The sequence below is a fragment of the Nyctibius grandis genome, chromosome Z (genome assembly GCF_013368605.1).
Source record: "Nyctibius grandis isolate bNycGra1 chromosome Z, bNycGra1.pri, whole genome shotgun sequence".
NCBI lineage: Eukaryota > Metazoa > Chordata > Aves > Nyctibiiformes > Nyctibiidae > Nyctibius > Nyctibius grandis.
This window is the reverse complement of record NC_090695.1, coordinates 93904849-93920581: the sequence shown is the minus strand read 5'-3', so window position 1 is coordinate 93920581 and position 15733 is coordinate 93904849. Positions and strand designations below refer to the sequence as shown.

Below are 15733 nucleotides of genomic sequence, written 5' to 3'. Positions count from 1 at the left end.
GTATCTGATGGAAAGAAGTCAAAAGATAGCTATATAACAGACTGCTTGTGGTGGGAGAGAGGTTTCACTGGTTCAGTAAGTCACTTTACTCTCCTATTATTTACTTTTTTTTCCTATTCTAGTACAGCAATTTTAATCTTCAAAGTAGAAAATGTAAATCTCTAATTGATTTTGTTATAGAGCTGCAGGCAGGCAAGCTGAAATGTGTCTTAAGTGTCTGGATTTAGTATACATTGATCATTCTTTTGTGAAATGTGTTTCAAAAATTCTTACCAGCCTAAGACTAAAACATTTTTCCTTGGAACAGCTTGACCTTTCAGAGTAATCTTGATGTTTTATTGATTTTCATTTACTCAGTTTCTTCTGTTTACATTAAATAGCAATGAGCAATTCAGGACCAGTATGTTTTCATGAATGATCTTAGAACCACACAGCTCTAAGTGACACATCTCTCGTGGAGCTGAGCAATACAAGTTTTTAAACTTAATTCAGCCCTGTGTTTTTTCTGACAGATTTCCATAATGTTACTGTGTTATTTAGCTACTTGGCAATAAACCTCACATTTTAAACATTGATTTATTTTTTTTTTTTTTCTTTTAATGCCTGGACATTAGTTTTACTTGTTTTTTTAATGATTTTGTAGTTTACTACCATACTCGTATGTTAAGCCTTCCTATAGTTGGAGATTATTCTTTTAAATTGTTATATAACATAGGCATAAAGAAAAGATATTTAAAATGTACCATCTAGACCGGTGGTCTGAAGTTAAATACCGGCTTCTTAAATAAAAACTTTCTGATGGAGCTTGTCTGAGACAAATTAATTTTGTTTCAGTTCTCTGGAAAAAATATTTACAATATCGTTAATGTGTCATCTTGAAATAACAGAAGCATTAGAAGTGCTTGTTTGCAATAACCCGTGTCTTGCTTCTGTTCATGGATTTCTTCGCCCTCCACAATTTCAGCTGCCTTAGTGCCACAAAGCTTATCGAAACAGCAGTACTGACACTTACAACACTGCAGGTAGGGAATAACATGTTGTGGTTGCTTTGTTTACGAAGGCTATTTGAGTTTTACCCAGAATGACCTTACTGTATCAAAGGATCTTTTAACCTTGTAATTTAAGGGTAGATGTTGTTTCTCTAGTGCTGTTTTCAGAGCTGCAGGCTTTCTACAGAACAGTAAGAAATTCTTCCGGAGTTTAACATCTGTAAGGCAAGACTCAAAATTCATAATCCATAGAAAACAATATTAATTTGTTATCCCTTCCCAATTTAGTCTAGCAAACATTGTAACTTTAAGGAAAATTACAATGACTAAGAGGCAATCAATCTTTATAAATCAAATCCCATTGTTCATGGTTGCAGGGTACTTTAGGTAATGCTCATACAGTCAGTGGGTGTTTCCTTTTATGTTCCTTGTTATCTTCAGTGTTGCAAATGGTTGGAGGAGAAGGAATCAACATTTTCCCCAGATAAAGGCAAAATCAGTGGGAAAGGAACTTAATTTTTGAGATTCCATACAGATAGTACAAACAATGGCAAATAAACAAGTAGCTCTTGGTGTTTCTTTAATCAGAGGGCTGGTGTGCAGGTGCCCAAACAGTAAGATCCGTTTACTAAACGGAAAATGGCAAAATTAGTAGGGAAAGGGTTTTTGTGTTCTGCTTTTTGGAGGCTATCATAAAGGCCAATAAGGAGTTATTAAGTTAGTACTACAGCAAAGGAAACCACAAAAAAATGATTCTTTAAAATCATTGCTTGTAGTGGTGGAAAACCCCATAAAATTATGTTTAAGCTGTGGAGATAAACATTTTGGCATGAGCTTGGTGGAATAGCTAGGAATGGTACTTTGATACGATCTCTAATGCTGCTTGTAATCAGGTAACTGGGGTAGTAATTTGAATGTTTCATGAATGAAAACCAGACGTCCATGCTACAAAACCTGTCAAGCAGATACTGTAAAGCTATCATCAGAAAGTGTATTTATTTATTGGACAAGCCACTAATTCATACCAAAGCCTGTTGTTGAAATAATGAGTTGTGGATGATTTGCAAACAAACTCAGTAATCCTTTATTGCTCCATTATTTTTTTTTTATTAATGGGAAGCTTATCTTGTAACCATCAAAGTTTTGTGTTTTGTGTTTTCGCATCCTAAAAAATGCCACAAAGTTACAGCTTCAGGTTGTTGCAGGATTTTATTGTGATTACCAGGCTACCAATATTATCTGTATCTTATAGACATTAAAAATATATTTTGGAAACTGCTTGCGTTGCAATTCCACTATCAACTCTTCCTGCATTTGTTTAGTTTTGCTTTAGTAGCTTAATCGTCTGTTGTATGCATTAGTGTTATCTGTGGCTATTAATTTTTGTTTAAGAAATACGTAGTAATCCAATCTTAAGTATTGAAAAAAGGAAAATAAATTCCACAAAGTTCATTTTATTTAGCATAACCTCCTACAATAAGAATCCTGCCGTGTACTGTTTTTTTTGACCATTTAAAAAATTTCTCTAACATGCAAATAGAGTTTTGTCCATGTTATGAAGAGAAGATGACACAATCTTTCATCCTCCATCCATCCCTCCGTCTCCCCCCTTGTCTTGATGTAAGGATACATCAGCAGTTAGCAGTTTTCTGGTGAAAAGGCGGTGTGATAGCTATTTCTCAGAATGGCCAAGTTAAATGTCAGTATGGATATTAGTGCACTCTTGTTAGTCTGCTGGTTTTGGTCAGTCTGTAATTGAAATGTTGGGCCTATTTCTCTTTTCTTCGGGCTACCTTTCAGTTGAATGTTTATTCTTATATTATTTGTATTTTTTTCTTACTTGCACAAAAAGACAAGTTTGCTGGCCCATTGGCTTCCGATTGCCTCTCTGCGGGATGGCCTCCTGATAGTTGAAAAAAAATTACAAAGCTATAAACCCATTTGGCATTTATGACTTACTGTGTAAGATCTTACTTGGTTTGTCTGCTTTCTCATCACCTGTGCAATATTTCTCAAATTAGGAAAAAGAATATTAAAAAACCCCCAGACTTTAAGGGCAGCTGCTTATGGGACTGAAACATTTGTTTGCTGCTAACACTTTTTCATCAGGATATCGATAGAGTTGCTTTAAATATTTTATTAAATTAACCATACATTTATTTATTTATTAACAGGTAAGTTTGATTGTGACACCATATAGTGTTTGTAGAGAATAGCAGGCATTTTGTAAACAGACATGTCTAAGAAGGTACAAAATTGTGTCTGAAATACGGATATGCATAGATTAGCCTGAATAATTTTACATTCCTTTGAAAATTATTTTTGTAATGGTAGGAATAGAGTTCCCAGGAAAGAGTATTCACAGCTGGGAAAACAGTTGCTACTTTGAAGATGGTTTTCCCAGGCGAAAGGCTCACGTCCCCAACTGTGTTTGGGATAAACAATATGTGGTGTATTTCTTACTTTTGTTTAAAGGAATTGTGCATTCTTCATTACATATTAACCAGCAAAAATTTCATGCTAATTCTGGGTATTTGCGTTAATCTGTATACATTCAAAGTTAATTCCATACTTTTATTAATATAGCCAGGGTATTAAAGTGGTGGTGAGTTTGGTGGTGAAACACAACGGTCCCTTCTTTGCTATTAAGAGGGGAAATTCTTCCCTCTCTTCTTGGAGCACATACTTGATGTTTCCTCTCAGCTCCCATTCTTTACTCAGTGGTGAGACTTTCCTTGACGGTTCTTGTTAAGTTTCCAGTATAAATCATTCCTTTCATGACTTAGCTGCAAATATCTTCACAAATTGAAATTCAGCACAGGATTCCCACTTGTGGGCTGAATTTGTTGAGTCACAGTCTTTGAGCTGTTGTTGAAGTAAGGAGCAGAGACTAGGTCTGCTTGACTACATGTTATCCAGCTCCAGGCCAGCGAGAGCACTGTTTTCTGTCCTTTGTCAATTATGATTTTTTTCTGGTTCTGTGTTAATGACTTCTAACTCATGACAGAGAGAGGCATCATAAATGAAAATTGCTGGAAAAGGCCCAAATTGCTGAATATAAAAAAAAATTTGCCTCAAAACCTGAAAATATGTAAATCTTCAGTTTAAAAAGAAAAAAAAGTCCCATTACATGTTTGAATTCACAAAACACATTTCACTTGGCAGGAAGTTAAGTTGTAGGCTTGAAAGGACAAATGTTTGCTACATTCTGATATAGGATAAAGAACAGAGAGATGGTTCTTGACAGGGCTTCCTTGAGTGTGTACAGTATAACATATTAATGCAAGCCTGATTCTTGTGGATTTGTTACTTCCTCTTTAATGCTCTTGGTACTTTTTTTTAATGTTAATTTGTTTGAAAAAACTCTAAAATGGCACAGATTTGGATATTTAAAATATGTTTATTCTAAAAAGCAGCAGTTTTCCCTGTCCTTGACAGAATGCTACTGCTTTTTTAAGGAACATGGAGGTCTGGTATAAGGATTTTTATAAAATACAAATTATTGTGTGTTGATGGAATAGATTTTAAATTTAAAAAAAACAAAACCCAGCATTTTGGAGCAGATAAGAGGGATGAGGGCTGCTTCCACAGTATAAATGAGAAACTAGAATTATTTCACCAGAAGTTTCCTCCTCCAAAATACCTTTTTGTGTCTAGATGCAGTATTGTGAACCACGTGAAAGATCAGTGTATATTTATGTATGTTAATTAATAAATTACAGCATAGATAAAATGGCTCTTGAGTATTAGATCAAAGCCACACAGATTAATAAATACTTGCAAAGTGCTTCTCTGTTATATCCAACAGGTAATTAGAACAGAAAATTAATCTTTTGACTTTTAGAAGCTGCCTGATATAACGAGGGTACAAGCATGAAGGTATTGGACAGGGAAACCTCTTGCTTAAAGAACCAGACACCGTCTTTGAATGCATTTACCTATTTCTAATTGAATCCCACAAGAGTTCTGTAGGACATCAGCCAGGAGATCATCAACCAATGTTTTATTAAATTTCTCAGCATTATCTTAATAATTTGCATCTGTAAACCAGGCTTTTGCAAACAGCATATATACACAAGGGCAGACAAAGCTCTGCTCTTACCATGTCACAGCTTGAAACATTCAAAACTGTTCAGAGAATGGACCGAAGACTTAGATCTGCATCGCTTAAAAAGGAGCACAGAGGTTATATAAAAGGGAATAGAAAATCTTAAGTATATGGGGAAAATACATGCTTTTAGTAACTGTCGTTCTATCCTACCTTTACATTATGTGCTGAATCATAAATGGGAGTTATTCATATTTACCCACTTGTAAAATAACTAGGTGGTTACAGAACTGTTATACTGAACTGTAATACAAAGCTCATTAAAATGGGTCATGGCCTTTTTGTGGACTCAGTAGACTTTGGAGCCTTCTTGCACCTCATTGGCTGGTTCTTTTTTTCTAGGTACCTTCGGAATAGACAAGTTTTTCCTATTTTATTATGAAAGTCCCATCTTTCATGGCTATTCTTAGGTCCAAGTCTGTAGCTCCGTGATTTTTCTAAAGGCATTTTTAATAAACTTGTGGGTTTTCTTTGTTTGTTTTCCTGCTAAAAGTTTACCATGCTTCGTTTAAAACATATCTTTACAAAGATTTGTCTAGATTAAGTCATGGTCTAGCTTGAGCAGCCAGCTGTCCTGATCCTATGCATCTTGTAAGGTCTCACTCAATATCAGTGAGAGTCAAGAAGAGCACAAGTCTAGCACGGAATGGGGACAGTTTTCCATAGATCCTCATGGACCGCTTGTTATGGACTGAGCATGTAGCTAGGTTCTGTGTGATCTGATGTCAACTTTAGCAGCACTTCTGCCAGCAAGTTTGTGCTTCTGGTTGCATGACACTTCAACAGTGTCGTGCCTCATCAGCCATCTTTACATTAGAATAAGAAAATGTCATGTTTCTCACTGTTCTAAGAGTATTAAGCTTTTAATACCAGAAGTAATTCTTTGGACTTCGTGTATTTGAAAGCCAAGCAAGTTTATAAATTAAGTTCCCACAGGCATCAGTATCTATCTGTATCTTCTTGTCTTGCTACTCAATCATCAGATGGATGTTTGGAAAATCATCACATTGTTTAAGTGAGCTCTTTCCTTGGTTTCTCTCTCAATTTGCTGTGTGCACGTCACACATAAGTACTGGAACACAAGATTTAAAAGGTTTCTATAGTCAGGTAAAGGCTATTTCTCTTTTGTAGTTCTGAATGGAGAGAGAATGAAAGGAAGAGTCTTATTTTCCATTATATTACTGTTTCTCTTGAGAGAATACCCAGGAAAGGAAATGTTTCTGCTGCTGAGGCAGAAAACAAATCTATCTCCACTGCTATTAGGCAATTCTACCACTGAGCTCTTTCTGTAAAAATAGCCTTCACTCTAATTTCTAAGGATAATTTAACAATATTCCAATAATTTTCCTGTTTCTCTAGTATGTCATCTTTTCACAGTTTTTCTGAAGTCATTCCTGAAAACATATTCCATGCAATTTGAAAAGGTTTTAAGCCTTTTCAGTGATTTTGTTTGCAGGTCAAGTGGGTTGGGACTTGTAAGCAAAGCTGCTGCTTTGGAAAGGCTTACCCTGCTGCATTAAATATTTAGAGCAGGTATATTTTAAAAGTTAGGTTTTAATTTTTAGTAATGAAGAGTTCAATAGTTTGTTAATTTCAAACTTAAAAACTTCTGCATATACCTGTAGCAGACTGTTTGAACAATTTGAGAAAATAGGTTGGAAACTTGAATATGGTTTTATCACCAGGGTTGAACAACTTCAAAAGCCACTCTAACCACACAGGTTACTTTGTGAGACACATACAATCATCTTTAAATTTTGTGGTAGAATTCACTGGACATATGTAAAATAACTGAAGTAGCTTGTACGAGACAGAGTTGAAAGTAATGAGCTAATCCTGCCCTGTCTGAAGTCCTGAGAAGGCATTGCTTTTTTGTTGTCATCTTGGGTGGCTGGCTCAGTATGCAACTGTTTATTCTTAGGTCCTGGCTGTGCCATGCTACCATATGATGGAATGGAAGTCTAAAAGGAAGCCAAAAACCAAGGGCTAAAAGTTTAGTGTATCGTGTCAATGTGGAATAAATAGCTTGGAAAATACTGTTGAAGAGAGGACACCTAAATATGAATGGAGGGTGTTCAGATTTTCAAATCCAGCGTGTCTCTCTTTAAAACATAGCACAGGGCAGGTACCCCAATGTACCTCCCCGACAGCAGAGCTTAGGAGTATACAGAAAAGATGGTCTGTATGCGTGTCTTAAAAATGACTTGTTCCCTATCATCTGTTGTTGCAGATTTAACATAAAAAAGATAAAGTTCAGTTCCAAGGTGGAAATGTTTTATTGGTGACACATTTATTAAACAGAAGATAAAAATAATAATAATAATTTCTTAACGTAAACAGTCTCTGAAGGAGGAATGGCTAGGTCTAACTGTGTACCGATGGGCTGCTTTACATGTAATTGGTAATAAAGTAAGTGTAAACTTCTGTTGCAAAGCTATAATTCAGTCAATTGAATTAAATAATGAATTTGGCCCTATGCTCTTCTGTGATGAAAGCTTTACATATTTGTCTGATGGTCTGAATGGGTAAGGTAAGACTTTTGGAGTGGAAAGAAAGGATACTGTTCGTTAAATTAAAATCAAACCCTTATCTTTGTTGGTTTTGATCAAAACCAAATTAATTCATTGGTTCACCTTCATGAATAGCTATTAAAATTCAAACCTGCCTTCTTCATACACTTGTTTTTCCTACTTATGCAGAAACAAGTTCAAATGGAATTAAAAGATAATCAGGGTTGAACTTGACATGCTTTTACTTACTGTAAAACACTTTTTAACACATTTCCTATGTGACAATCCTAACCATTCAAAATTGTCCAGACAACCTTTTCCCTTTTGCAATCTTAATAAACAGCTGAGAGAATACAGCAAGATCCTTACACGAGAAAAAATTCTGTTAGATTCTAACATAACTTGATGGCTGGAAAAAAGATTAGAGCCTGCACTGTACAGCCAGTGGATTTTGTTTAGAACACAGATACTTGGTCTGAAATCCTAAAAGCATTTTCTTGTTGAAACTTTGTGCTCAATTTTTTTTTTTTAAAGCTTGCCTATTTGCAAGCTTAGTAGTATGGATTTTACATGCCAGATAAGCCATTTTCAATTAATAATATAAAAGATTACTTTGAGGGAATAGAAGATGAACCTGTATCTTTTTCATTTGACAGAAACAATATTGAAGAAAGCCATGTTTTAAGAATTCTGATTTTTGCTTTTTTTAAGAAATTATTTTATAGTGTATGTTGTCTTTTGGAATTGGTGGATTGACTATTCTGAATGCTGGTCTTCTGATTTTCTGTAGAGCAGAAAGGGGAAGGGAGGGGTGACTTTTCTTGTGTCTTGCCCATATTATGTCAACATCTTCCCCAGAATCTGAGATCGCCTGACTCATTGATTCAAATTCCCTGTCACATGCCCTCACATCATATAATGCTTTTCATAAATTAATCAAGCTTCATCTTTAGACTGGCTGACTTTGCTTTTTCTAGATGTGGATGTGTTGTGCCTGCACAGTTGGTATTTAGTGTATCTCCTAACACTGTTAAAAGGATGCAAAGTTACAGCATCTCTTTAATATGTTAAAATGGTCTCAGATAACTATTTTTCTCATCTTTCTACACAGCTGAGGGAAGACTGTTGCTTTCAGTTGCATCAGGTTTGGACTGGTGCTAGTTTGTGCTGTTTGGATTTATTTTGTTTCTAGATATTCAATAATAGTCTGTGCATTCAAGACATTCTTGTGTTAAGGTATTATTTTCAGAAGCAGCTAACGGTTTCAGAGGTACTTTGTTTTCTTTTTCTTTTGTTTTTTCCCCCTGTGTGCTTTTCCTAATACTAGGCTTTTTGTGTCTGTAGACTTGATATAGACTATTATAGAAAAGATTGTAAGCATCTGTGATAAACAGGTTTTTAAATCTCAGTTGTCATCAGTCCAGCATTTTAGAAAGGCATATGGAATCCTTTCCTTAAGTTAAACAATTTGTAAGAGACCAGAGAGAAAGTGAAGAAGTTATATCAAAATTATATCAAAATACTTACTCTCTACTTTCCCCTACGCTCCAGAAAAGGTTTTGTTTACCGATGATCATGCTCTTTAATTTTAAAGAAAACTACATAAAGCACAGGTCTTTTTGGTTTGTGGATAAGCCATGGCAACGGGTTATTGCAAAATGATGGGCTGCAGAAAGCATGTTGTGTATATAAATACATGAAAGTTGTATGGCATTTCTGTAAATATTACTTTGTACATAGTTACTGTTAAAAAAAAGTTTTGGGAAGAAGTGTGCCATTTTTTCACCTGGGAAAGGACTTTTTATTTATTTAAAGTAAGGAGTATGTTTAAATTTAGTCATTGCAGGCACGATTCATAAGCCTGTACCAAAATATCAACAGTAGGAAACTTATCAGGTAGTTTAGATGTGTAATTTGGTTTTAAACATGCAGTAGGTTGCTTCAGGTTGAGTAAAGATTGTTTTCTTCTGATTATAATAATTTGATCTTTCCTAGATTGCCCTGTGATATCAGGACATTACTGAATACCATTATGTGGAAACAAACTATTTCATAGTATGTATGAGCAGGCATTTGCTATTACTGTCTGTTTATTATTATAAGCTTCTAAGCAAAGACACTTTCTTGATTTGTTATCCACAGTGGTGATGAAAGGGCTTCTATCATAGCCTTGAACAAAAAACAGATTCCTGTATTCCTATAAAAACAAAATAAGCAACAACTTCAATTGGGAAAATGTATTCGTGTACCCCCAAATAAGTTAGTTATTCATGGCAAGTGTCAACATTGCACAAACCTAATTATCTGTAAGCTCGGAAGATGTGTCTGTCTTCATGGAGTTGCATTGCCAAGAGAATTATCCATTCCTTCAGTTCTGTGTTTGAAATAGTCGTGTTTCAAGGTGTGATTAATGTATATTGGCAGTCAACAGCATCTGAGTAATTGTGGCTAATTCTAAAAGTGAAAATAATGAGGAAAAAGGGCTATGTGTGATGTAGCACAATGGTGTGATATTCCCAGACAAGTGTTGTTTAGCAACTCGTTCTATGCAGACAAGGCATGGCAATGCTTGCATCTTTCTTGAGAGAAGATATATTTGGTGTTCTACAGGGAAGATGTGGCTAAATGACATTTTTCCTTAGACTGTGATTAGCAGTCCCTTGCAAATAATCAGCAGTTGCTGCAAACTCTACCCTGCAGTTCCTGTTCCAGTTGCAGGAATATCTAGCTATCTATTTCAAATTCAGCCATCGTCTCGTGGCCTTTCTGTTTATAGGTCAAGTCTTTTGTGGCCAAAGCTTCCACTAGGAAGCTCTTAAGTATTTCATGAGAAATATGAGTGGAATAATTGTTTTCATTGCTTAGTAACTTTAGTCATTGTTTTAAGTGTCTACGTTTAAAAATCCTTTAAAATCCATTCACGTGCTAATTAAGTCATATATGACATTTGAAAATAGGACAAAGCATCTTATTCTGCAGAGTTCTGGTGCTTAAGTCAATGAGCTCAGAGGTGAAATGAGTTTGTTCAGTTCAGAGATGCAGCAAGAGATGTTTTAACGATCTTGCACACTAATCTCTAGGAACTTTATAGCTTCCTCTGAACAAGTGCAGCAGTAACCTGTGCTAAACATCAATCAGATTTAAAACCCAGTTATTTTCTAGCAGAAATTAAAAACTATTGTTTTCAAGTATGTGGTGCTAACATTTGTTTTCTTAGTATAATTAATCTTCAAATGAACAAAGCAACCAATATGAAACTTAAAATCTTGAAAGGCCAGTGGTTTCTGGAGGTGGGATGGACGGTGCACAAAGTGCAGATCTGACGATAGCTAATCACACTCCCTATTACATAAGTTCTTCTTTTCTGAAAACTTAGGCTTCTGTCATTTTCATAAACAATTCTTACACTCTTTTGCAGAAAGTGACTTTTTCTTAAAGCCACAGCATTTTGTTCTGGTCATCAAAATAGGCCTGCTAAATGTAAAGAGAACTCGTGCACCTTTAATTTAAATCTGAATGCGGATATGAGTGTACTTATCATGCGCTGGTGTTTTTAACAAAAGGCCCAGTTATGTCTGTCCTGGGAAAGATTGTCTTGGGCAATCCTTAAAAGACAGAAAGAAGCATTACGTTTTGCTTCTGTGAAGTTCTTCAAGATGAGCAATATAATTACAGATTATTTCAGTTTTGATCAAGTACTGATGTAAACAGTAGATTACATTTATGAGACAAAAATTTACCACTGTGCTAGATTATATTAAGATTAAAAAAAGTTAATCGTGGAAGACATGCTAGAATACAGTGACAATAGTACTATGTAGTTCTCCTAAGCAGTCATTTATCTTAACATATTTGGATGAAAAAAATCAATGTTTTCTGCATCTCCACATCAATACATTGTAATGATTTTTTCCCCGCTGTTATGGCAGCTTCATTATTTCAGTGGAAGTACCTTATACAAAGTAGCATCTCTGATAATCAGGTTACATCCAGAGTCTTCCTAACTTGATAAAATTTTCTTCTATATTGTCATTCATATATGTATAATACAAAATAAAGCTCCTTCAGTGCTCAGCTTTTAATAATCCTGTTCATAATTAAATAGAAATCTAACTAAAACATATTCTTCTACATTAAAGTCTTGTCATAAAAACATTTTGAATATAAACCTTCAATACTCAGTAGAGCGATACAATATATATACACAAATGCACTTTTTTCTGTTAGTAGCAAGCATTTTGTTCACTGTTTGCACAACTTCACAGTCATATGTTTTATACAACCACTACTAAATCAGACTTCTGATTGCTCATTACTGTCAGGAATGACAGACGTTAAGGCAGCCTGACAGAACCGATGTAATGTTGACATTTTTGTTTTCTGTTCAATATACAGTCGCAGTTTGTCTCTGAAGGTTTCCCCTAGAAAGCTGTAAATTAAGGGGTTCAAACAGCTATTAGAAAAAGCTGCGAGGTTCACAATATGTCCTGTTAAAGGATAATCATGCCTGAAGGATGGGCTGCTTGAAGATACAGACTCGCTTTTCTTTTGAAGAAGTTGAACACTAATGAAGACATTTTCAGGTAGCCAGCAGATAAAGAAAACCAAGACAACAACAAAAATCATTCGAAGAGCCTTTTGTCGCCGCAGACGAAGACTCCTGTGCTTGTGTGCTTTTATAAGAACTCGAACAATTAATGAGTAACAAAGACCGATGATCACAAAGGGGATAATAAACCCCAAGGTTATTTCTAGCCACTGGATTTCTTTTACATCTGCAAAACAAAAATAGACCTCTCCGGTGTGTTGTAAATGCACAGCTGTAAATGGAACTAGTGCTGCAGAAATAGACGCCATCCATATGAGACCACAGCTTAATCTAGCGTGTTGCATAGTGCGAAATATGTTGGACCTCATTACTTTTGCCAGTGCTATGTATCTGTCAAAACTCATCCATGTCAGAAAGAAAATGCTGCTATACATGTTGATCTGAAGGAACAAAGACATAAAGGTACAAATAATAGTGATATCATAATACTTTTCATCAAGATTAAAAACCTCAATGAGAGAATCAGCAACTAAAATGAGATCAGCTACTGCAAGATTTATGAAGTAAAGGTCTGGAATAGTCATTTTTTCACGAAAGCTTATGTTAACAACCAGTATCAGAATGTTTCCTACAAAACCAATAGGAAAGAGAAATATTGTGTAAAGACATGATAAGAAAAGACCAATAACGTATTGTTGGTGTTCTGATTTATCAGCTAATCTAGAAGATATGCTTTCATTACACAAATGTGATCCATTTAGGTTAAAAGTTGTGCTGTTACATATAACAGGTGATACTGAGGCAGCGTAAGTTTCCATGGTTAAACTATCTGCAGAAAAGATATTAGTACTCACAGTTTGGTGGTAATGCCAAAAAAATCAGATTTTTGGTTGTTTTCAACGAAGTTCATAGTAAGCATTTTGATTGGAATGGAAAAAGATGTACACTTTTGTATAGGAAATTAAAATTCTTTAGAAGTCATATTAATTAGGCTTAAAATTGACTGAAATATAACAGTACAAATAGTAAATTTCTTAAATTTTTTTTACAGGACGCTATATACATTGCAAATGAGAGAATCTGCAGTTCCTGTATGCCTTAAGATCATGTAGGAATCATTTTACCATTATGGTACTTGGATGTCTTTAATAAGACAGCGTTTCTCCATGTAGGTTGGAAGGCAGTAGAATTTTACCTCCATTTGTTTTCTTTTAATCATCAATGAACATCCTTGGACCTGCAATTTGCAAATGGAAAACCATTAATCTCCTACTCTAGCATTGTACCATGTACCATATGCTTCTGCTAATTTAACATACACAGCTGAGGTTGTAGGAAGCACCATGTTTGAATAGATATACAAAGGTTCCATTAAAAGAATTTAGATTTGTTCTAGATGATAATATATTGTGAGGGCAGATCTGTTAAAATTTTTTGTACCCTTCAGGGATTCAGTACTGGAAAATGTAGGAATATAGAAAATCAGATGAGTGAGTTTAGCCTACTGAAGAAAAACTTATTTTTTTTATATATATATATAAATAAAATTAAATATTTATTTCATCATCAGTTTGTAAGGCTATTAAGTAGCAGAGTCTGTGGCTGAGAAGGCAACGGAGATGAAAAGCAGTTGGTTCCTTCTGCTTTCAGTGGGAAGGAAAAGGCACATTTTAGAAAAGAAGGTAATACAAGCAGCATATTGATTCACACCAACATTATTATACTCAATTTGCTTTTCTTTGTAATTAATTACGTTGCACTGACTTCCGGATAGGAATGGAAAATACCAGTTATCTGATTTGTTTACTTATAAATGTTGAATGCTACGGACTTGAAGCATTGCTAGAAGTTTATTTATAAGAAAAAAACAACCAAACAAAAGACAGCCCAAACAAAACCACAAGAAAATGATAACCCAGGGTATTTTGTGTTAAATTTTAAATATTTTGAATTGCTTTAATCTTCTTCTTGCTACCAAAACCTTGATTTTAATTAAACTAAAACATTAAAAAAAAAGTTGAATTGTTTACTAGTAAAATTCATGCATATTTCCACGTTTAATGACTTAAATCCTGCTGATGTGCAGTCTGGGGGAGAAAAGGAGCAGACCACTAATGGGATGGGAGTGTTAGAATATTTTCAGTCAGAAATATAGCTCTGAGTTTGCTTGAATGTATCCAAGTTATCAGAAGTAGCTAGCAGATACTTAAGTAAATATATCGCTTCCAAAGCTTTTATTTCTTAGTGAAATAGGCAGAAGTACACAGTAGCTGTTGCGATGTTTTGAAGCATTTTAATAATGTAAATCTTTATGCTAAAATATCCATATGAAATCACACTTATTTGAAGAAGGTTCAGTGTTTGTTTCAAGCAGCTATGGAAGTCCGACATGAACGGTTGTCTTTTATGTAACATCCTTTAATTTTTGAACAAGACAGTAAAACTGCTTTAAATACAACAATAGATAAGTTAACAGTCTAAGCAATTGATTTGAAAAGGTCAGTCTGTGGTCAGATTTTAATTACATCTGAAAAGCCACCAAAAGCCAAGCAATTACAAGCATTACAGGTAATCACGTACTGTGAAACACTTTATTTTACCTTAATTCCATTTCTTCAGAGCTGATTTTCCTCCAGACAACAGAAGGCTGGTTCTTGCTCAGGTACACGCTTAATGGATGTGTCAACGTCGACTGTCCTGTCAGTAAAAACTTGTATTTAGGTGTGCAAAGCTGCAGTGAATGCCACCTGTTGACGATTCAGCAGTAAAAAAAATCATATAAAAGTCTGTTCTGTTTTAAAACATCTTAAATAAAGGATAGTTTACAACAGCAAAATGCAGATCTCGCTGCGTGTCCTTGGCAATAAAACAAGCTTTATAGATTCCCAGGGTTGTTCTAATTTGTGTGCAGTTGAAGTGCTGCTGAACAGCCTTATAAGGCTGGAATTAACCCTGTTTCTGCTGGTTTCTTTTTTACTAGAACTAGTGAAGCATCTTTTCTCTCGTATTTGTTAGTATTATTTTGCCTAATGTTCATTCACCCTCCTTTCTGCCTCTAGTATTTTTTCAAATTGCATAGTCCATTCAAACCTACAGCTCAGCAGATCAATAATTAAGAGATTTATCTGCAAGTTGTAACTAAGCATATGTTACATAGATATAAAGCAATAATTGCTGTTATACATGGTATTTTTAAAAGCCTCTGGACAATCTAGAGAGAAATATTCTATTGAGAGAAATCTAGCAGCTGAGAAGGGTCATCTGCTGAACTGACAATATAAATTCCAGTTTTCCTACCTTCAAGTTGATCCCATTTTGCTTATTTGTATTTAAATTTTCAGGAATACATAGTCATCCTCACACTTCTTAGAATTGCTCAGCTCAAAATCACATGGATAAAATAAGCTTATTTTGCAGAGAATATGGAGCCTCAGTCTTGCATAAAACCACCAGTATTGCAGGTGGAGTTTTGCATTTCATCTGTAGGGGCGGGGGGGGGGGGGGGAAATTACTTGACATTTCCAGAAACACCACCCACTGGTGGCCAGGATTCTTAGAACAGAAGGAAAGTTAAACC

At 35.0% G+C, this 15733-nt stretch overlaps 2 protein-coding genes across 3 annotated transcripts in view; one reads left to right on the top strand and one right to left on the bottom strand.

Moving 5' to 3' along the window:
• The window catches only part of CZH7orf50 (chromosome Z C7orf50 homolog), a 130739-nt gene that overhangs the window by 3939 nt on the left and 111067 nt on the right, over nt 1-15733 (top strand). The gene's annotated exons all lie outside the window — the stretch shown is intronic.
• GPER1 (G protein-coupled estrogen receptor 1) lies at nt 11901-12974 on the bottom strand. Its single transcript, XM_068423727.1, has one exon. The coding sequence runs from the start codon at nt 12972-12974 to the stop codon at nt 11901-11903; it is 1074 nt and encodes a 357-aa protein (XP_068279828.1).

Coding starts and splice junctions, on each gene's coding strand:
- GPER1 (XM_068423727.1), bottom strand. CDS start 12,974: ATGGAAACTTACGCTGCCTCAGTATCACCTGTTATATGTAACAGCACA.